Source organism: Eptatretus burgeri, chromosome 10 (assembly GCF_056783735.1).
Source record: "Eptatretus burgeri isolate ZD-2024b chromosome 10, Ebu_testis_v1, whole genome shotgun sequence".
NCBI classification, from domain to species: Eukaryota; Metazoa; Chordata; class Myxini; order Myxiniformes; family Myxinidae; genus Eptatretus; species Eptatretus burgeri.
The window spans coordinates 79,707,384-79,730,957 of record NC_140970.1 but is presented as its reverse complement, the minus strand read 5'-3'; the positions used below and the strand labels follow the sequence as shown (position 1 = coordinate 79,730,957).

The following is a 23,574-nucleotide window of genomic DNA, read 5'->3' as shown; positions in this document are numbered from 1 at the left end:
CTTGCCATTGACTTGAAATTTGAAGAGGATTTGCATATCAGGTCACTGAATTCACTACCAATTACTTTTGAGGTCAGCATAAGCCAACATAGGCCGAATTTCTGAAATTGTAAGTTTGCATCTGACGAACTTTGAAGAGGAGATGCAAATTTGGTCATTGAATTCAACCACCATTTACTTTTGAGATCAAAATATGCCAAAAGGTCAACATAGGCCAAAGGTCAACAACTAAGGTGGTATTTCTAAAATCCTCAATCTTCATCCAATTGACTTGAAATTTGAAGATAATTTATATTTCAGGTCACTGAATTCAACTAGCCAATGGTTTTTGAGGTCAACATAGGCCAAAGGTCAACAGCTTACGTGGAATTTCTAAAATCCTCAATTTTCATCCCATTGACTTGAAATTTAAAGGGTATTTGCATATCCCGTTACTGAATTCAACCACCAATTATTTATAATGGCAAAATAGGCCAAAACATCAACAACTTCGGTGGAATTTCTGAAATCCTCAATTTTCATCCCATTGACTTGAAATTTGAAGAGGATTTGCATAACAAGTCACTGAATTAAATGAACAGGTATTCTTGAGGTCAACATTGGCCATATGGTCAATATAAGCCAAAAAATCGACATAGGCATTTCTACAATTGTCAATTTTCATACATTTGACTTGAACTTTGAAGAGAATTTGTGTTTTTTGCCATTGAATTCAACCCCCAATTATTTATAAGGTCAAATTTGTTTTATGGATTTCATCATAAATGTATGTGGAAAAATCACGTGCCCAGACCAGGAATCAAACCCAGGTCCTCTAGCAAACTGTACCAGTGCTCTGCCATCTGGGCCACCCACCAACTGGGCAACGCAATTCTTCCACATATACAATTCTTCAATGACCTTGACCTTGGGACGAAAATGAAAAATCGTACAACGATAAGTTTTAGATAATTCATTTTGCTATTCAAATACTGAAGAACCCATTCCATTCAGTCAATTCCCAAGGAGAAGATAGATTTTTAATCCGACTACCCCTTAAAAATGGCTATTTTTTGGGCGTGGCTCCGCCCACAATGGGCGTAGCACGCCCTCATCCAGGAAAACACAACTAGACATTGATATCGAACACATAACCAAGTTTCATCAAGATCGGATCAAAGTCCACGGAGTTATACTCTGGACAGACAGACACACAGACATAACGAATATCGTGGTCACTCTGGCTGGCGCTCGTGAACCAATAGAACAAACATCATAAATAGATGTGGAAAGATTACAGGCCCAGACCAGGAATCAAACCAGGGTCCTCTGGCAAACCATACCAGTGCTCTCCCATCTGAGCTATCTGGGTAACCCACCAGTTGAGCTAGGCAATTCTTCCACATATACAAGTGTTTAATAGCGGACATGGATGTGGTGTTTAATAGCAGACATGGACGTATCTCCCCACATGGGGAAGACCCTCTCGAGAGCAGACCCGAGCTGCTCCTATGGTTGGCAGCGAGTGCACCGGAAGCAGTGGGGGAAAGAGTGGCACTTGCATATGTGCAAGAATTGCGTCATTCAGATAGCTCAGATGGCAAAGCACTGGTCTGGTTTGCCAGAGGAGCTGGGTTTGATTCCTGGTTTAGGCCTGTAATCTTTCCATGTATATTTATGATGTTGGTTCTATCCTGCTCATTTCTCATGTGTGGATTTTACAAGTATTGTACTATGCATGACATCCTTCTTGTTTTATTTGTTGGGTGGCTGGAAATCGAAGTGTCAACATCACCGTCATACCGAAGAAAAAAACAAAAAAAACCAGGGAGTCTGGAACACTGACGCTAACCATTACCTTGACGCGTTTCGACTTATGAGTAACTTACAAGTAACGTGTGTCGACGTTACGATTGCGTAACGTGCCTACAACACGTTACTCATTGGTTATAAATAAGTTTCGGGTACGCTAACATTACCTCGACGTGTTTCGACTTATGAGTAACTTAGAAGTAACGTGTGTCAACAATCGCGTAACGTGCCTACAACTTATGGCCAGTGTTATGCGGAACATGTGAGTCATATGCTGGCATACGTTGAAAAATTTCAAGCATGGAAAATTTGTCTAACAGCTCGGCGTACTACGACGTATGCCAGCGTACTATGACGTATGCCAGCGTGCTCTTAACGTATACAAACTTACCCATAACGTATTCGACGTGTGCCAGCGTTTTAGCCAAATTTTTCATACGTCGGGCATACGCTGGCTAAATCGTCAAGGTGTGACAGGGCCTTTACCTATGTAGTGAGATATGTGTTTGTTGCACGGCAAGATACCCGTTTGTCGTGTGGCAAAATACCTGTTTGTCACGAAGTGAGTTGCCATTTGTTGCACGGCTAGATGCCCACATGCCCACATTTGTTGCATGCAAGATGCCCACTTGCCACACAGAAAGATGCCATTTGTTGTGCGGCTAGATGCCCATTTGTCACGTGGCGAGATGCCCGCTCGTTGCAATGGAGCGATGCTGTTTGTCACGCAGATAAATGCTGTTTGTCATGCAATGAGATGCCGTTTGTCATGCAGCGAGACTGCAAGATGCTTATTTGTTGTGTGGCAAGATGTCTTTTGTTATGTGGAGTGATTCCTTTGTTGCACGGCAAGATATACGTTGTCGCATGACAAGATGCCTTTTTGTCATGTGACAAGTTGTCCGTTTGTCATGTGACGAGATTCATGTTTGTCATGTGGCGAGATGCCATTTGTTGTGTGGCGGGATGCATTGAGCTGTTTGTTTTGTTGCGTGTTGAGTTGTTTCTTTGTTGCATGTTTATCCCATTTCTTTGTTTGCTTGTTTCTTACAGCTTGAGTTGTTTGTCTATTTCTTGGTAAGGTTTTGCTTTGATTTCTCTTTTCCTTCAGATTGAGCTCGGTGTGCTTGTTATGAGTTTTGCTGGGTTTTTTTGTTATAAACGATGGTGTTTTCTTTGCTAATGGACCAACTGTGTTATTTGTTATAGGTAGAGCTATTTGTTACAGTTGGGCTTTTAATTTGTGTGTTACAGGGTGAGCTGCACTGTGAGGGTACAGGTCCTGTGAATGTTTATGACTTCCACACAAAGGAATTTCGGAAGTATGCAGCGCCCATCACATGTTGCCACTCACGGTACCTGAAGAGCCATGGGGGTGCGGACCTCTACCTCATTCATACCTTCTGCAGGGCTGTTGCTGTGAGTGTAAATGAACTTAAACCTTGTCTCGTGTACCACATTTTAACATTTCATTCCAATTTTTAAAAAAATTAATATTTTGGTATATTTTTGTAAATTTTAAGGTGGGGGATGGAAGCAATGCTTGGTTTCCTTAAGTGGAATACATCAAATGTATTGTTTTATTCATAGTGGTGTATATCAGTAATAGGCCATCTGGGAGAATATGGAAGTTGATTAATGATCCAGCTTAACCCTGCGTTAGTCCCATGGGGTGTTTTGGCACCCCACATTTTTTTGAGAGTGGAAGGTGATATTGAGAGTGGTCGGAGCATTCAGCATTTGCTTGTTTGCACATTTGGACCAAATTGGTCTTTTCAAGCACCATTAGTTCTCCAACTGTTGAGTCTCCAACTCGACAACATTTTATTTCATGTTTTTCTTTATTTGCCTTGTCATCCGCAATGCGGCACAAAATATTTTCCAGTCCTCACCTCATCTCCTCATCTTTTTCCTTGGCTCTATTTATTCGGGTGCTCCAACCCTTATTATCCGATGCACTAACTTCAGAGTCTTTTGCTGCAGTTTCATGGATCTCTCCCTGCAGGTCACATCCTAATCCTCAGATGTCATCTGTCTAACGTACATTTTATTTATATCACAGGACATCACAGCCACACTCATGAGCTTCACTAACGACCCAGCGCTCATGCTCTTGCTGCTGGTGGTGGTATTACGGTTTCTGACTGGAGCTTTCCCATAGCCACTACCCTGTCTTTCTTAATTGATTTGAAATATCTTTGGCAAAATATCTTTGGCACTACCCTCTCCATAGCAATGCTGAATTAACGTGAAAGGTCGACCGCTCTCCCAAATGTGATGATTGTGTATGAGACTCTCTCAATCAATTTCAACTCCTGATTATGTTCTATTCCAGCTCGCTTTTCAAAACCTTTGGCAACTTAAACTGCCACCATTCCAGCTGGCATGCAATCGGTCCACACATTATTGTCCATGGTATTGCAGCCATGGCCTTGTGTGACACTTCAAGCCTTATTTAATGTGTTCGATGTAACCTCACAATATTTGTCCATTGGTCCCTACTCCCTGCTCAACTTCATCTCATTAAATTTCATCCTCTTTCTCAAATTCTCAAATCCCCCCTGGTTCCTCAATCACATGCTTTTAAAAGTGTCTGTCTATGCAGTGGCCTTCATGGATCCACCATGTATGGTTGTTTAATTAGGCAGATTGGTTTGAATACTGTCCACCATTTATTTGACTGTCTTTCTGTTTATATCCATCTAATCTCATCCCTGGTACAACGATTTAGGCAAGAAGGTACTTGTCAGGACGCAGCTTGCCTTTTCTTCCTGGAGAGCTAACCCTACCGACGCTAACTTGATATCTCTCCGTAAAGTTAAAAGTTATTGTGTTTGTTCTCAGACAACTCAGAACTCAGCATCAGCCTCATGAAGCCTGTTCCTGCAGGTCCCTCACCACCCAAGAAAACTTGCAGTGGCATTGGTCATGTCTATCTTTGGTACATGCACCTCATGTACTCCTTCTCTCTTGAAGGATAGCCATAATAGGCAATGCTCATGTTAAGGCTGAGTGCCTTAATTCTGTCTTTGCAGAAAAGGCCAATCTCTCTCTCTCTCTCTCTCTCTCTCTCTCTCTCTCTCTCTCTCTCTCTCTCTCTCTCTCTCTCTCTCTCTCTCTCTCTCTCTCTCTCTCTCTCTCTCTCTCTCTCTCTCTCTCTCTCTCTCTCTCTCTCTCTCTCTCTCTCTCTCTCTCTCTCTCTCTCTCTCTCTCTCTCTCTCTCTCTCTCTCTCTCTCTCTCTCTCTCTCTCTCTCTCTCTCTCTCTCTCTCTCTCTCTCTCTCTCTCTCTCTCTCTCTCTCTCTCTCTCTCTCTCTCTCTCTCTCTCTCTCTCTCTCTCTCTCTCTCTCTCTCTCTCTCTCTCTCTCTCTCTCTCTCTCTCTCTCTCTCTCTCTCTCTCTCTCTCTCTCTCTCTCTCTCTCTCTCTCTCTCTCTCTCTCTCTCTCTCTCTCTCTCTCTCTCTCTCTCTCTCTCTCTCTCTCTCTCTCTCTCTCTCTCTCTCTCTCTCTCTCTCTCTCTCTCTCTCTCTCTCTCTCTCTCTCTCTCTCTCTCTCTCTCTCTCTCTCTCTCTCTCTCTCTCTCTCTCTCTCTCTCTCTCTCTCTCTCTCTCTCTCTCTCTCTCTCTCTCTCTGTTCCTGTACCCATCTTGCCTTCCCTTCACTGAAAACCTTCTCTAGCATTCAGCTTCGCTGTCGCCAAGGTGTTGAAATTCCTTGTCAACTTGACTCCCTCATTGAGATTGAACCCAAAGGCATAAACACTTTCATTCTCAACAATGATTCATCGACTGTCGATTCCTCTTTTTCTAATATTTTCCAGGCCTCTCTTTAAAGAGTCACCTGGCTACATCCTGGAAAGTTGCCAATGTCAATGCAGTTTATAAAGGCGACAAAACTGACACACAACTGCAGACTGGTCAGCCTTCTCCCCCATCTAAAGCAAAGTCGTCGAGTCGATTAATGTAGCAGACATCATGGCTGATTTTTCTCTCTCACTCTCTTTTGTCCAATCAGTTTGGCTTACAATACCTAGGCCATTACAACCTGGACATTTTGCTTCTATCATGTCAACAAGGTCTGGGCTATCTGGCTGGACATCTCCCAGGCATTTAATACTGTCTGGCACCTTGCCCTGCTTCCCAAGCTCTCAGCTAATGGTATCTAGGGTTCTCTCCTGGACGAGCTATCAAATGTCCCTTCTCAGCTTTTAGCATGCTTATAAGTGTGCAAGACCTTTATCTGAAGTGACATGCAATATGCCTCCCCCACCATCACCCGATGTGCTGGTGCTGCTGCTGCTGCGTTCTATTTTCTCCCTTTGCAAGCCAATGGCTTTGCAGTCTAAGGCCCTCCTTGTAATTCACCTCCTGCGACAGGAGTCTTGAGGTATGTTTTTGTGCACTACAGGCAGGATGATGGTCTTGTAATCTATTTCCGGTTCTATTTTTTGTGACTTCCCCTTTCAGCTCCTTCACCCTACCCTTCCCGATGGCCTTGTACTTTGTCCCAGAAAACCTCACCTTGTTACTCTTCTTTTATTTAAGCCTAATACTGAGCTTCATTAATTTACCCTCGCCCCCTGCCCGCCCCCCATTCTTACTTGTGGAACCATCTTTACGTTGGAGGTTATGCATAAACCCCTGTGTGTCTGTTTATTTGTGAGCAGGATATCTCAAAACGTTATGGACAGATTCGGACAAAGCTTGGTGTGTGACAAAGACAAATTGATTAGATTTTGGTGAATATCTGAATCCGGATCCGGATACTATAATTTTTTCAGTGATTCTTCACCATTGAGAGATCGGGCCAAAAACTATAAAGAGCATGATATCTCAAAAATGTTGTGGACTGATTATGACAAAACTTGGTGGATGAGTTGGGTAGGTGACAAGAACAAGCCGATTCGATTTTGGTGGAGGTCAAAATCCAGATCTGGTATATCAGTGGGATACAAAATGTAAACTGTTCAGCCCTACTGAGTGCCATTCTAGCTCTGAGTATGTCGTCTCATACTCTCCCCTCCAGGCCTTAAAGTCTGCTGTCCACTCCACCTCGTGATCTCTCCCATTTCTACCTCTTATCTTGTCCTCACCAGCTGAGGCCTTCTCTCTTCATGCTGTGGTGCATCCATGCTTTCTTGGTCCCCTTGTTTTTCCTCCACCCCACTTTCAGTATGTTGACCCTTTGCCCTCTGCAGTTTTGCTCTCATTTGAGCCTCAACACCTGAATTTATTTATTCATAAATAAATAACTTAATAAATAGATTTAAAAAAAAATGTTTCCGAGTTTCTTGCAAATCTGTGGTACTCCCCAAACTGCTTTCTCCTCAAGTCATCTTTATTATCTGAGCAACACATATGTAATCATAAAAGTTATCTTTATCTTCGCTTGTTGTCCCCCACCCCTCTGACAATGTCAGAGACAGGGGACATTAAAGTTAGCTCCAGTGGATTTTACTTCCAGTGAATCTTTGCCAAACAAACTTTCTTCATTGGGCCTTTCCATGAGCATCGTAATGTCTTGTGCTTTGACCAAATTACACTTTTTTTTTTCGTTTGTTTGCATTGTATTCCCTTGCCATATAATTGATTAATAAAAGCTACTCACTACCACACTGATCTACTTTTGTGGCAGCTTCAAGATCCGAGTCTGATCTTCACTGGGCCCGATGCTTCGTTGGACAGCCATATTCTCGTGTTTGCAGCTGAACGTGCAAGACAGGAAGCCAAAGTCATATTTTTGTAATCGTGCTACCATCAGGTCCTTCACATCAGTTTTGTTGCAGCAAGCTGTATATTGTGGGCTGGGTTTGCATCATTTTCTGAAAGGATTAGTAAAATGGCATTGGGAAAAGGAACAAGTGATCTACCTCAGCTGGGGTGGTGACCGCCAATTGTAAGGAATGTTTGTGTGGATTCATGGAATGGTGTATTGGTCCTTCATGAGCTCGTCAGTAGGTACCAGCTGTGAATCAAACCATAGCTGGCAAAGGCATACACTTTGGAAATGAAAAGACTCAGCATTGAGGTCACTACATATGGGGACCAATCAATGTATAGTGCCATCTCTCTCTGACCCAACTATATCAAGAACATGGACATACCCTCTTTCCATCCATCCATCCATTGGGATCATACTCTGTGCAGAGCGTTGTTGCTGCCTAAGCAGTCTTCTGGGCTATTTGGCACAATCCTGGACAGGTCGCCAATCCGACACAGTATACCAGCAAGCTGGCACTCATTTTGCTGACGTCGGAAGAATGACAGGCAGACTCAACCTCACCTGGTATTCATTCAACAGCAAGTGGAATTTGAACTCAAGATCCGACGATCCCAAGCCCACCACCTCAACCATTAAACCAACACCAGGCATATGCCCTCATTGGAAAGCATAAAAGGGTCTGAAAAATGATCAGTGGAATTGGGTTGAAGAAAATGTAAATGATGGTTCAGGAACTTTCCATGATACTCACCTGAATTCGCCATTTCCTGTAACACATTATTTTCGCACGAGGAAGGTCAACGTCACAATAAAAACTTTAAATGAGGTCATTTAGCTCAACATTGTCATAGTGCACTCCTGGGTTAACTTTTGATACCGTGGCTCAGTTCTCCGTGGGGGCATTTCCAGAGTTTGGAAGGTAAAATAAATTAGAAGATTAGAATGAGTAAAAAATGTTTTCAGTGGTCACAAAGCAATGAATCCCCACACCATGGCAGGATAGCCGAGAGATAGCACTCTTGCTCTAAGCTGTCTAGCCTGGGTTTGAATGCTGACCCAGCTATAAACTGTCATTCCGGTGTTTCACATGTAGGATGATTCATCAATGTGTGTGCCTCTCGGACAGACGTTATACTGGGAGTCACATCTGCCCCCCTCCCTCCTCTCCCCCACCCTCTCCCTCTCTATCTCTCTGACCACTCTCCCTCCCCTCTCCCCCTCTTCCTTCCCTCTCACTCCTCTCTCCCCCACCCCACTCTCTCTCCCACCTCTCTCCCCCCTTCTCTCTCCCTCTCTCTCTCCCACCTCTCTCCCACCTCTCTCCCCCCTTCTCTCTCCCTCTCTCTCTCCCACCCCTACTCCCCCCCCACCTTAATATTCCTGTCAGCAAAGGGATGGCTTGTGTTTGTATGTATGTATGTATATATATATATATATATATATATATATATATATATATATATATATATATATATATATATATATATATATATATATATATATATGTATATATATATATATATATATATATATATATATATATATATATATATATATATATATATATATATATATATATATATGTATATATATATATATATATATATATATATATATATATATATATATATATATATATATATATATATATATATATATATATATATATATATATATATATGTATATATATATATATATATATATATATATATATATATATATATATATATATGTATGTGTGTGTGTGTATATATATATGTGTGTATATATATATATATGTATATATATGTATATATATGTATGTATATATATATATATATATATATATATATATATATATATATATATATATATATATATATATATATATATATATATATATATATATATATATATCTTAAATATAGGATTAGCCCAGATCCCCCCTTAAATGCATGTTTAGCCAGGTTGTTCGGTAATCGGACGTTATCTGTGTGTCGGGAGGTGTAGCAGGCTGTCCAGTGTTCATACAGTGGTGGTATACCGAGAGGTTCTTCTTTTTTCCTACCCCCCTCTTAACCGGCCCCCATCCGGCGCCCTGACACTCAGTCAACAAGACGTGTCAGCAACCTATTGGTGGAGAGCTGTTGCAAACTCGAGCGATGGACCAATCATGGGTCCCCGGGGGTGGTCGGAAAGGCCCGCCCCGAAAGGCAAGAGTAACTGCCTGAGGTCTGTCTGCGATCTGCTTGGTGAAAAAGGCCCGCTCCGAAAGGCAAGGAGAGGAAATGCCCAGTGTCGGTCTGCGATCTGCTTCGAGAGGAACTGCTTTGTGAGTCTGCGTTCTGCGTAATGAGGAACTGCTTGGTTGGTCTGCGATCTGCTTCGTGAGAAAGGCCCGCCCCGAAAGGCGAGAGGAACTGCCCAGTGTCGGTCGGGGATCTGCTTGGTGAAGAGTGGTTTGGCCGGCTGTTTCTGATTGTTTCCCAATTGTCTGTTTGGGTCGAAGATTTTTGTCACTTAAATCTGTCACTTCGACATCTGAATTTTCTACTACAGTTTGCCTTTGTATGTGTCTTTAAGTGACAAAAATTTAAAAGAGCTGTGTAACTGTCAACATGATGAACGCTTGGGGTAAAACCGGGGTAAATTTCAGTGTCGTTGAGTCTGGAGCAAAGTTTAGACACCTATAGCACCCAAGATTTTGCTCCAAAAGGTTTGTTTTCTTGTGCAAATGATCCAGTCACGAGATTATGTAAATCGGGCAACAAAATTCTTCATTATGAATAAACTGACTGTTGGCAGCCATTTGAAAACACAATTTTTTTTTGACTGCACGTTACAAATCACTGCTTTTGAGAGTACTTATCTTAAAAAGTATTTTAAGTAGAACATTTTTGATGTCAGATTCTGAAAGCCTCACTAATAGACACCATTTGTGTGAATTTTCAGAACTCTGTAAAACTCTGGAAATTTTAGCTATAACTTGGCAAACCTTCCTCATATATGTTAAGGAAGCTTTGAGAATTTTTTCAGGAAAATCTGAGGCGGTCACCGCAGAATTTCATTTTTTGGGCTGATTTGACACGGAATGACCCTGAGGAAAACATCAAACAGTACGCAGAGAAACTTCACCTCGGGGAGCATTCGACGTATCACCAGGACAACGATCCAAAACACACCGCCAAGTCAGTCAAGAAATGGTTCCGGGATAATGATGTAGACGTTCTAGAGTGGCCAAGCCAAAGTCAGGACCTCATCCCAATCGAGAATCTGTGGAGGGAGCTGAAGACTGGAGTGATGGCAAGGAAGCCTTCCAACCTCAAAGACCTGGAGACCTTCGCGAAGGAGGAGTGGGCCAAAATCCCTGTCGAGACATGCAAAAACCGTGTGAGCAAGTACAAAAACCGTTTGGAGGCTGTAATCACAAACAGAGGCTTTTCCATTGATTACTGAATGTGACGTTGAACTGATCTAAGCAAGGGTGTGAATAATTCTGGATATGACATTTTTTTTGTAAATCTATCAATAAAATACCCCCGAAACAATGTATTTCTTGAAATGTCTCTTGTAGTGATTCTTTCAGCTGTTTGTCACATTCTTGTGCAACTTAAGCCAGAAGAAACTCATTCCTCAAATAACACGATTCAAAATACTCCAAATTTGGTAACGGTATGAATAATTTTGGCCTTAACTGTATGTGTATATATTTCTATACATATATATATATATATACATATATATATATATATATATATATATATATATATATATATATATATATATATATATATATATATATTGTTACGGATTCGCGCCCGCCGGCATGCTGACGGCCACGTAACTCGAATCGCGGCACGTCGCCCACCGGACGGACAATCCAGTCGTGACCCTCTCGGACTAACGCCGGGAACCAGTCACGGGTGGACCTTTCGGTCTCACCGCGATCGAGCCAATCGGCTCCCGCGTGGGATAGGGTTGCTCGCCAAATTCGACCTACCTAAGTACCCACACAGAGGGTAGACCGGGCGATCGCACCTCGCCGCAGGTCGACTTCGGACACGGGCCACTTAAGCGACCCGTTCCGTACTATCGGGATAACCGAGCGGTGTTATCGTCGGCCTCAACGGTTCGATTAATTATCGGGCGTATTCAGCCCACTACCAACCCTTTACGTGAAGCAAGATGAGGATTCAATGAAAGAAATGACGAAGCGAAGTGGGAAAACAGTTCAACATAAAGCACATTTATTCGCGATGAACGGAAAGCACACATATACAATTCCACCAAAAGCACATAGAAAAGAAGAAGACAAAAAGCAAATGCGACAATGCAGATCTAATACCGACTACGCGAGCACACGGCAACACTTATACAATTTTACTTCACAGACGGCGCCGACAACCCACATTCCCAAAGCAAAAGAAAAGAGAACCACCCTCCAGGATGAGGGGGTAGGCGGGCCTGGGGCCGAGACCGTGTCGGGCCTACCCGTCTGATGATGAGACGCGGAGCGGCGGTGGTGCCTCAACTCCGCGGGCCTCGCGGACAGTGTCCGGCAGGGGGTGGGAAGGGGGCCCCCTTTGTCTCACTATCTCAGCGCGGGGGGAAACAGGCGGGGGTTGCTGATGCTCGGGGAAAGGAGGATATAACCCTGTCTCGGGTCCCGCGGCGAGCGTCTCCTCCTCCACCTCGGTCGCGTTGCTGGCCTCTCTGGTGTGCAGCTCCCGGCACCGACGCGAGCACCCCCTCGTCTGCCTTCGCCGCCGCTGCCTCTCCACAGCTCCGCCCTCTTCACTCCGACTCCGCGAACTCCCAACTGCACTCTTTCCAACGCACACCACCACTCTTCCTCCGCTTCCAACTCCACTCTCATTCCAACGCACACGACGAACGCGGTCGCTTATATAAGCCCCGTGGCTTCGCCTTTGACCCCCTGCCTTCGACCTTTCACCTCGCTCCCCATTGGCCCGAGAAAAAGTGGGCGTGAATGCTTTTTGATCCATGAATTTGCATATAGCGACCGCCCTCCAACGCCCTGGAGGCGGGGCCAAATCGCCCCTCGCTCACCGATTGGACGGAACAAAAGTGGGCGTGAGTCGTTTTTGATCCGTTTTTCTGCGGAAAGTCCGTGGTTTTGTACACGCTGTTCGGCGCGCGCCCTGCACGAGTCCAATACCGGTACCCACAGCGGCGCAAGAACGGTGGCGATGCGACGGTTGCGAGGTGTGACGGTAAAGGTCGTGGCTGTTGTGGTGAAGCGGCGTTGTGGTGGGTGGTTGATGTTGTGATGACTGTTGAGACGTGGTTGGTGGTGGTAATAATGGCGGTTGATCCAAAATAAAGATAGTAAAAGAAAAACGGCTATCCTGAAGAGTCGCAGCACGCATGAATGACATTTATTCCCTCTAGACAACGGGTTTGGGCCTAACTACACATATACTTACGGAGATATCTCACCTAAGGGACCTGAATGGTGGTTTGCGAATTTGGTCAACCACAACAATATATATATATATATATATATATATATATATATATATATATATATATATATATCTTCTTCTTCTTCTTTCGGCTGCTCCCGTTAGGGGTCGCCACAGCGGATCATCCATTATGATCCGCATAGTGATTTGGCACATGTTTTACGCCGGATGCCCTTCCTGACGCAACCCTGGTCGCCTCTTACGACACAGGGATATGGTACACCTATTTTAACCGGGGTATACACCGGCCCAGTATACTGGTACTCATTTCGCCGACCTCGGAAGGATGACAGGCTGAGTCAACCCCGTGGTGTATTAATTCAGTGGCTCAATGGGGCTTGAACTCAGGACCTCTTGGATCCCAAGCCGCTGCCCTAACCACTGCGCCAACACCAGGCTCATATATATATATATATATATATATATATATATATATATATATATATATATATATATATATATATATATATATATATATATATATATATATATATATATATATATATATATATATATATATATATATATATATATATATATATATATATATATATATATATATATATATATATATATATATATATATCTTCTTCTTTCGGCTGCTCCCGTTCGGGGTCGCCACAGCGGATCATCTATATGATCCGCATAGTGATTTGGCACATGTTTTATGCCGGATGCCCTTCCTGACGCAACCCTGGTCGCCATATGTATACATATGTATATATTGTTGTGGATCTCGCCACTCCGTTCGGCATGCGGGCGACCGCTTTTAGCTAATCGCGGCCGCATGCCCACCGGACAAGGCAATCCAGTCATAGCTTTCCGGATCAACGCCGAAATCCAGCTACGGGTGTGTTTTTAAGCATACCACAACCTTGTCAATGCTCTGCCCGTGCTACAGGGTCCGATCGCCGAATGGTCGATTTACCTAATTATTCGCGCGGGCAGATTACCGAGAGGTTGTACCTCAATGGAACTTGCTCGGAAACGAGCCGCTTAGGCAGCTCGCTCCGTTTGCGATTTGCCGAGCGAAGTATTATTGCCAAGCCCCGTTGGACCCAATTAGCTTATCTGTATTAACAACCAGCTATTTATTCCGAACGCAATTATGGCAGTTCAATGGAGGAAAGGACGCAACGAGCAGGTGAACATTCAAACAATGGCATTTATTTTACAATGCACATATGCAAGAAATGGGGGTAAGGGACAGGACATGAGCAAAAAGACCCTACAGCCGTTGTCTATTTATGATGTACATGCACTTATCAGTTCTACTTATAGGACAAGGCACCACAACTTTCATGCAAAGAAAACTCCAGGAAAGAAAAGGGTAGAACAGGACCCGTAGGCCTTTATTGTTCCGCGGAGCTGTGGAGACCGCAGGAGCTCCGTGAGACCGTACAGGTTAACTGCCACCCTCGTGGTGACTCGCTGGACGACCCTCGATGTCTCGCCGTCAACACGGCAGCTGGTGTGATGGCGACTCGGTTGGTCCGGGCCTGGTCGATCGGGCCTAGCCGACGACGCCTCAGAGGAGTGAACAGGCCTTGCTCTTTTAGAGTTGATGCTCTCTTAAGAGCCCGCTCACTCCTTAGCGTCGCTCGGACCGTCTCGGGGCCCGATCACTTCAGACCGTTATGTCGATGGCTGGCGACTTCTCTCCGGCTGCCTCCACCGGCCCACAACTCTGCACGGCACTGCAGGCTTGGCTGGACTTCAGGCTCCAAACTCCGAACTGCAGACTCCAGACTTCAGACTGCCGACTCCACTCAACTCAACTGGTTTCTCGGCGTTTCAGCCCGGCCTTTTATCGGGTTCGGGGGGGGGGTGGTGTTGATCTTTCACCTCCCACCTTTCACCCCCCCCGCTGGCTCCGCCCCTTTTGTCATTTTGATCCGATTCTGCCGTGGAAAGCGGACGTGGCAGAAATCACCAGCCCTCGCCCCAACAAGGGAGTCCCCGCGTCTGTCGGTGGAGATGCCGCTCGTCCGTGGAATGCAGTTGCTGGTGAAAAGATGGCGGCGTTTGTGGAGATGAAGGTGAGGAGATGAGGTTGTCGTTCGTTATGGCGAAGGTGGTGAGATGTTGGCGGTTGTGGCAGAGATGGTGAGGAGATGATTGTTTGTTTGCCAAAATAAAGATAGCAAAACAATAACACTACCTCAAAGATGCACAGCCCGGCTCACGAATAAACCCGTTTGACATCGGTGGAGAAATCTATCTGGACACACACTTGTGGACAAAACTGATCTTCGGGGAACCTGAATGGTGTTCTGTGAATTTCCACAACCGTAACAATATACACATGCATATATATTTATTTATTTATTTATATATATATATATATATATATATATATATATATATATATATATATATATATATATATATATATATATATATACATACATACATACATACATACATACATACATACATACATACATACATACATACGTATGTATGTATATATACGTATGTATGTATGTATATATACGTATGTATGTATGTATATATACGTATGTATGTATGTATATATACGTATGTATGTATGTATGTATGTATATATACGTATGTATGTATGTATGTATGTATGTATGTATATATACGTATGTATGTATGTATATATACGTATGTATGTATGTATATATACGTATGTATGTATGTATATATATATATATATATATATATATATATATATATATATATATATATATATATATATATATATATATATATATATATATATATACATTTATGTATATACTGTTGTGGTTGACCAAATTCGCAAACCACCATTCAGGTCCCTTAGGTGAGATATCTCGGTAAGTATATGTGTAGTTAGGCCCAAACCCGTTGTCTAGAGGGAATAAATGTCATTCATGAGGGCTGCGACTCTTCAGGATAGCCGTTTTTTTTTTACTATCTTTATTTTGGACCAACCGCCGTTATTACCACCACCAACCACGTCTCAACAGCCATCACAACAACAACCATCAACCACAACGCCGCTTCACCACAACCGCCACGACCTTTACCGTCACAACTCGCCACCATCGCATCACCGTCATCTCGCGCCACTCGTGGGCACCGATGCTGGACTCGTGTAGAGCGCGCACCGAGCAGCGTGTTCAAAAGCATCGCGGACTTTCCGCAGAAAAACGGATCAAAAACGACTCACGCCCACTTTTGTTCCGTCCAATCGGTGAGCGAGGGGCGATTTGGCCCCGTCTCCAGGGCGTTGGAGGGCGGTCGCTATATGCAAATTCATGGATCAAAAAGCATTCACGCCCACTTTTTCTCAGGCCAATGGGGAGCGAGGTGAAAGGTCGGAGGCAGAGGGTCAAAGATGAAGGAGCGAAGCCACGGGGCTTATAAAAACGACCGCGTTCGTCAGTCGAGTCCAGTGCAGTTGGGAGTTCGCGGAGTCGGAGTGAAGAGGACGGAGCTGTGGAGAGGTGGCGGCGGCGAAGGCGGATGAGGGGGTGCTCGCGTCGGATTTGGGGAACTGCGGAGAGAAAGGCCGGCGGCGCGACCGAGGTCGTGGTGGAGACGCTCGTCGCGGGACCCGCGATTTTGTGAAATCCTCCTTTCCCTGAGCATCAGCAACCCCCTCCTGTTTCCCCGCGCTGAGATAGTGCGACAAAAGGGGGCCCCCTTCCCACCCCCTACCAGACACTGTCCGCGAGGCCCGCGGAGTTGAGGCACCACCGCCGCTCCGCGTCTCATCATCAGACGGGTAGGCCCGACACGGTCTCGGCCCCAGGCCCGCCTACCCCCTCATCCTGGAGGGTGGTTCTCTTTTCTTTTGCTTTGGGAATGTGTGTTGTCGGCGCCGTCTGTGAAGTAAAATTGTATAAGTGTTGCCGAGTGCCCGGTAGTCGGATAGATCTGCATTGTTGCATTTGCTTTTTGTCTTCTTCTTTTCCATGTGCTTTTGGTGGAATTGTATATGTGTGCTTCCCGTGTGCCGCGAAATAAATGTGCTTATTGTTGAACTGTTTTCCCGCTTCGCTTCGTCATTTCTTTCATTGAATCCCCATCTTGCTTCACGTAAAGGGTTGGTCGTGGGCTTAGAAGCCCGATAATTAATCGAACCGTCGAGGCCGACGAATAACACCGCTCGGTTATCCCGATAGTACGGAACGGGTCGCTTAAGTGGCCCGTGTCCGAAGTCGACCTGCGGCGAGGTGCGATCGCCCGGTCTACCCTCCGTGTGGGTACTTAGGTAGGTCGAATTTGGCGAGCAACCCTATCCCACGCGGGGGCCGATTGGCTCGATCGCGGTGAGACCGAAAGGTCCACCCGTGACTGGTTCCCGGCGTTAGTCCGGGAGGGTCACGACTGGATTGTCCGTCCAGTGGGCGACGTGCCGCGATTCGAGTTACGTGGCCGTCAGCACGCCGGCGGGCGCGAATCCGCAACAATACACTGTACGTATTTCTCAAATGCTTACAATGCCCCTGCTAGTTATAATTAAGCCTCTTTATTGAGATCAAACGACTCCATATAATTATACTGTTGTGAGATCAAACGACTCTATACTTCAAACTAAATCAACAACCAGACTTGATGGCAGAATGGAGCAATTAGTTCTGAGTATGGGAGGTTCACATCTGAGTGGGAATCTGGGTATCAATTCCAGGGGTGCACATGCATGGGGAGAAGAATTTCTTTCTTAAGTGTGCTGCGAAGTCTGGAGAGAAAAGTGATGTCATGAGATGGCATCACTGGTTGCCAGAGTACTCTGGGAAGTACATCACTTTCCCCAAGCTCAGTCGCTGTGTTTGAAGTCAGTCTGGTTTTGTCGTGTGTGTGTGTGTGTGTGTGTGTGTGTGTGTGTGTGTGTGTGTGTGTGTGTGTGTGTGTGTGTGTGTGTGTGTGTGTGTGTGTGTGTGTGTGTGTGTGTGTGTGTGTGTGTGTGTGTGTGTGATTTGTGTTGCAGTTACTCCATGAACCTTAGACCATGTAGAAAACAAACTGAACCCTCCCAAAAGAAAGAAAAAATGAAGAGTAATTTCTGATGCTGCAGGTATACAGGGTGTTCCAAAAAGACCTGGACAACTTTGGTTGTTAATATACTGTATTTAGTACCATAACTAGACAGTACCCGCCCGTAGGGCAGGGAGAGAATGAGGGGAGGGAATGGAAAGGCAGTTTTAGGGTTTGGGTTAGGGTTAGGGTTAAATAACCCTAAGCCTTACCCTAACCCCAACAGCTTAGGTATCTCATTGTATCCAACGGTTTGGCCATCTCTAAAGGACAAACAAACATGAAAAATTGACGTTTTAGTCAATTTAGGACGTCATAACTCGAAAACTGGAAGTCGGAAGTGAATGTCGTCAATCAACTGTGCCATTTAATTTTGATCATCTGTTGAATGGTGTTGGTCCCGTCTCAATCGGATGGAATTGACCCCGTGACCTTCACCCCGTGACCTTTGACCTTGAACTTGACCCCCCTATGTCCGTTGTCACGTCCCAAGAATCACTCATGCCAAGTTTCATCTCATTCCATCCAACGGTTTGGCCGCCTATAAAGGACAAACAAACAAACATACAAACAAACACACATACATACAAATATGTGTATATTATTCTATTTTTTTAGTTTAGTAGAAGATACAACGCTACCCTTTGCTTTATATGATACAGAAACTCATAAAGTTTTCTTTATTTTCAGGACTGGTGGTTTAATGAAAAATAAAATGGTGACTGCATTGTGGAAAGCTTAGTGTGTCGAATGGTTCATGGAGACGAATTCCGACATGCAAGTTCAGCGTAATTTCCGTGTAAGGTATGGAAAGAATCTGCCATTGTGCACAAGTTAGGGTTCGTGACCATACAGTGACTGGAGTGGTACAATGGGTTTAAGGAGCCTGGAAGTTGTCCGAAACAGAAAAGTACCGGTCGACCAAGCACAATTGCAGCAGTCGTTGAACGAGTGCATCAATCATTTGAACAAAGTCCCAGAAAATCAATTTGACGTGCATCCAGAGAACTGGGATGACCAACCACCACTGTACACAGTATTTTGCATAAGAAGACTGAAGCTTTATGCCTATAAGTTGTAGATTCTGCAGCAACTCAAACCAAATGACGGACCCAAACACAAGGCGTTTGCCTTGGAGATGCTCAGTCGCATAGAGGATAACGAAGATTACCCATAAAAGGTCATGTTCACAGGCAAAACTTGCTTTTATATCTTGGGGAAGATCAACCAGCACAATGTGAGGATCTGCAGCTCTGAAAACCCCCACGTGGTCAATGAGCACATACACGACAGTCCCAAAGTCAATGTGTGCTGTGGCCTTCTCCATGACCGCTTGGTGGGTCTGTTTTTCTTTGCGGAGGATACAGTGACCTCAGCAATTTACAAGAACATGTTGGAAGAATTCCTGTTCCCATAGATTGAAGACCTGCAACCCGATATCATTTTAGCTCACCTGGACTTTAGTACGGTGAACCGATGCGATCAAGCAGTGTCCTTAGGTGGGTGGGTGAGTCAGTGAGTCAGTCAGGCAGTCAGTCTGTAAACACTTCATTCATTATTGCTTGAACCAAACACACGATTTTGATAAACCTTGGCCACTAGCTTCATATCTGATGCCTAACGAATGTGTATTGACCGCATCAAAATCTGCGCTCATTAAGGTGGTTTACGAGGGGGGGGGGTTTACCCCACAAATGTAGGTATTTGTGCATGCCTGTTTGTGTAGTTGCACGTATGTGGTGTGTGAGTCCTGCTCGTGCACTGTCCAACCTCGCACCAGGGCCGGCGGTACGCGCCGATGTGGTGAAAGCCCCCCAATAATTTTTAAATGGAGCAGGTAAGCTTGGCGGTTGCCTCAGCTGGCTGAGGCTGATGTGTAGAGTATACAGGCCAGTTTCTGAAGCCATACTGCCCAGCTATGACATTGTGTGATGGCACAGGAGGGAAAATAGAGGGCTTGGCCCAAATTTGATGCAGCACCAATGCATGAATGACAGGTAAATTGGTTGCATAGAACTACTGTGGTGGGGGTAATGATAAAAGAGAAATTAGTTTTTGTGATACTCAGATAGACTCCACTGATTCGCTGCACTAGACTAGCTGACTTTTGGTTCTGCTCGGCTGTACCTCATAAATAGGTAAAGGTGGGGCGTTGAGAGCACGGTTCCCCATCTGTGATAACTAAACCACCAGGAAGGTAATGTCGGATTTGGGCGTGAGGACCTGACCAGACTTAGTTGTTTCAGACGGCGTCCGTGATTGCTTAGCAACCCGTCATGCCTTGGAGTTATCTGTGGCTCGTCGGCTTCAGGGTCAAAGGTCGGGAAGCGGGTCCGAGAGGACCCATTAAAAACGAGTGGAAGTCCATGCATTGCATGTTGAGCCATTGTGTAATTATGATGAAACATAGATGCGAAAACAGGAATCCGTATCTTAGACAAGGTTTTGACAAAATAGTGTGGTGGGATTAATTAAGATGAGAGAGTGAGTGGCATGTGAGTGAGTTGAACATAGATGCGACGTAATGCTGTGACGTAGGGTAGACGGACAATGAAAAGGAGACTGTGACGTAGGGTGGACAGACAGGACACCAAAATTTTGCCCCTCATCCCAGTGCTTAGTCGATACTCGACACGCAAAAATCGTATATCGAAGAAATAAAGCTCATTCTAACCATTGACTGACTCACTGACTGATATTACAGATCTGTACCTTATGGGTGACATAGAAAGCTGAAATTTTGCATGCCGATGGACATCGAAGCCAATACTCCAGGAAAAATCACAGAACCATCCATAAATGAAAATATAAATAAACTAGAAGGGCACTCGGTAGAGTGCATGCGTCCGCCACGTAATGCCTGATCCAAGAGAATATATCGGGCCCAATACATTTTTGAAATATCACGCGATACAGTACTACATCGTTTTTGGCCCTATCTTTCAATGGTGAAAAATCAATTTAAGATTAAATAACTCTCGTATCCAGATCCACATTCGGATCTTCATCAAAATCGAATCAATTCGTCGTGGTCACACGCACACAACCTGTCCACCAAGTTTCATCCAAATCCGTCCACAACTTTTTGAGATATCATGCTATATATTAGTTTAGCCCAATCCCTCAATGGTGAAGAATCACTTAACAATTATCACATCCAGATCTTAATTCGGATCTTCAGCAAAATTGAAACAATCCTTCCTTGTCACACACCCAACATGTCCACTAAGTTTCCTCTGAATCCATCCACAGTTTTTCGAGATATCGTGCTATATATCGTTTTTGGGCCGATCTCTCAATAGTGAAGAATCACAAAAAATTATCGTAGTCTGATCCGGATCCAGATCTTCACCAAAGTCTAATCAGTTTATCCTTGTCACACACCCAACCTGGCCACCAAATTTCATCTGGATCCATCCACAACTTTTTGAGATATCCTGCAAATAGACAGACAGACAAGAGATGAACAAACAAATAAAAATGGCCGAGAGGGCCAGGACTTGACGAAATTCATCCAGTCAAAGATACTCCCCTCCTATGTCCGTGTTTCAAATTTGAAAGGAATCCGTTAAGATTTGGCGGAGACATGAATTTTTGAAAATTGGCCCATGCTAAAAGATACGGATTTTCGCGATTTTCAGGAATTTTTCCTGACCTTGACCTTTGACCTTGACATGCCAAAAGTTATAGGGTTCTATTCTGGTGGCCAATAAGTCCATTTGTGAAGTTCCATGACATTCCGACTCAAAATGCGACCTGTAGAGCGAGACGTACACACAAACAAACAAACTCACAAACTGAACCGACCAACATATTTGACAAAATCGTAGATTTCGTCAAGTAACAAGAAAAAACGTCATTCAGAGCACAGTACTTGAAAAATCCATCCTCCTTTCCAAAGGTTGCCATGGGTACATCAAATTGTCCATTTCGTTAAGATTAAAATTGACAATGTTAATCAAAGCCTTGGTGAATCAGATGAAAATTGATTATTTTTCAGATGGAAATGGATGAGTTTAGAAGTTTGACTTTGAGTTGACCTTTGACCATTTGATCTCAATAATAGTTGGTTTCCCAATTCAGGAATGTACTATGGAATTGCCATTTAATTTTCAAGTCAATCGGATGAAAATTGACGATTTTGATGATAAAAATTGATGATCTTAGAAGTGTGACGTTGAGTTGACCTTTGACCTTTTTTACCTCGAAAATAGTTGGTTTCCCAATCCAATGATGCAATGTGCAAATCTTGTTCAAATTTAAATTAAATCGGATGAAAAATGACGATTTTAGAATTTTGACCTCAAGATGACCTTTGACCTTTGACCTCAAAATCAATAGACTTCTCAGTTGAGGCTACCTCTATGACTTGGTAAAGTTTCATGACGTTCAGTTTAGAATTGTGACCAGTAGACGATAAAGAGACAGCCAGACAGACATAATAACAAGTAGATGTCGTGCACTTGCAAATTCCAGAAAACAAGTTTGACTTCAAAAATAATTGGTGGTTGAATTCAATGACCAAATATGCAACTCCTCTTCAAATTTCAAGTCAATCGGATGAAAATTGAGGATTTTAGAAATTCCACGTAAGCTGTTGACCTTTGGCCTATGTTGACCTTTTTGTCAATGTTGACCTCCAAAATAATTGGTGGTTGAATTCAGTGACCTGAAATATTAATCCTCTTCAAATTTCAAGTCAATCGGATGAAAATTGAGGATTTTAGAAATTCCACGTAAGCTGTTGACCTTTGGCCTATGTTGACCTTTTTGTCAATGTTGACCTCCAAAATAATTGGTGGTTGAATTCAGTGACCTGAAATATTAATCCTCTTCAAATTTCAAGTAAATCGGATAAAAATTGAGGATTTTAGAAATCCAACCTCCTAAGTTGTTGACCTTTGGCCTATTTTAACCTTTTGACCTCAAAAACAATGGGCTTCTTCTTTATGACAAACTCTACCATGCGGTGAAGTTTCATGAAGATCGGTTGAAAATTGTGACCTGTAGGTGATAGACAGACTGAATAACAAAATCGACTGATCAATACACTTGAAAAATCTTCGATTTTGCAAGTAACAAACAAACAGCGAGGGGTGAAAACATAACCTCCTTCACCTTCTGTGGCAGAGGTAATGATTTTTTTTTTTTAATGCAGGTGAGCGACCTGAGACAATGGGGAAGCACAGTAATTTTGTGTGCCTACGGACATCGAAGCCGATTCACCGGGGAAAATCACAACTGTTGAAAATACTGTTGTGGATCTGGGGCTCGAGGCCTTCCACGAGGAGGCACTTGGGTCCCTCTCGAACACCTGGTCCTGAGGCCACTGGGCACAGATAACTCCATGCACCGGCAGTTTGTGAGGCAGCCACAAATGCCGATTGGCACGGCCAATCTGGGCATGGTTACACAACTTCACGTGATACCTTACCTGTGGATGGCCGGCTAATTAGGGTCATGTGCCCTCAGCATACACTCGGATTACTTCCAAGTGTTACAGTGAGTGTGCGCTGGTTAACAAAGCAAATTATTGGGGTACAAATTCTCGTCTAACTACACTTGTGTACTGCATCGGACGAATAAAGGAAAAGACAACCGAGACA

General features: G+C 43.9%; 1 protein-coding gene across 5 annotated transcripts in view; it reads left to right on the top strand.

Moving 5' to 3' along the window:
- Positions 1-23,574, top strand: part of LOC147018929 (uncharacterized) — a 302,533-nt gene that overhangs the window by 260,035 nt on the left and 18,924 nt on the right. For 2 of the 5 annotated variants that reach the window (XM_085899057.1, XM_085899050.1), the window contains one exon: positions 3,046-3,210. In XM_085899057.1, coding sequence (XP_085755183.1) covers positions 3,046-3,210 — 165 coding nt within the window. The other 3 variants (XM_085899051.1, XM_085899052.1, XM_085899053.1) reach the window with 3 other exon arrangements.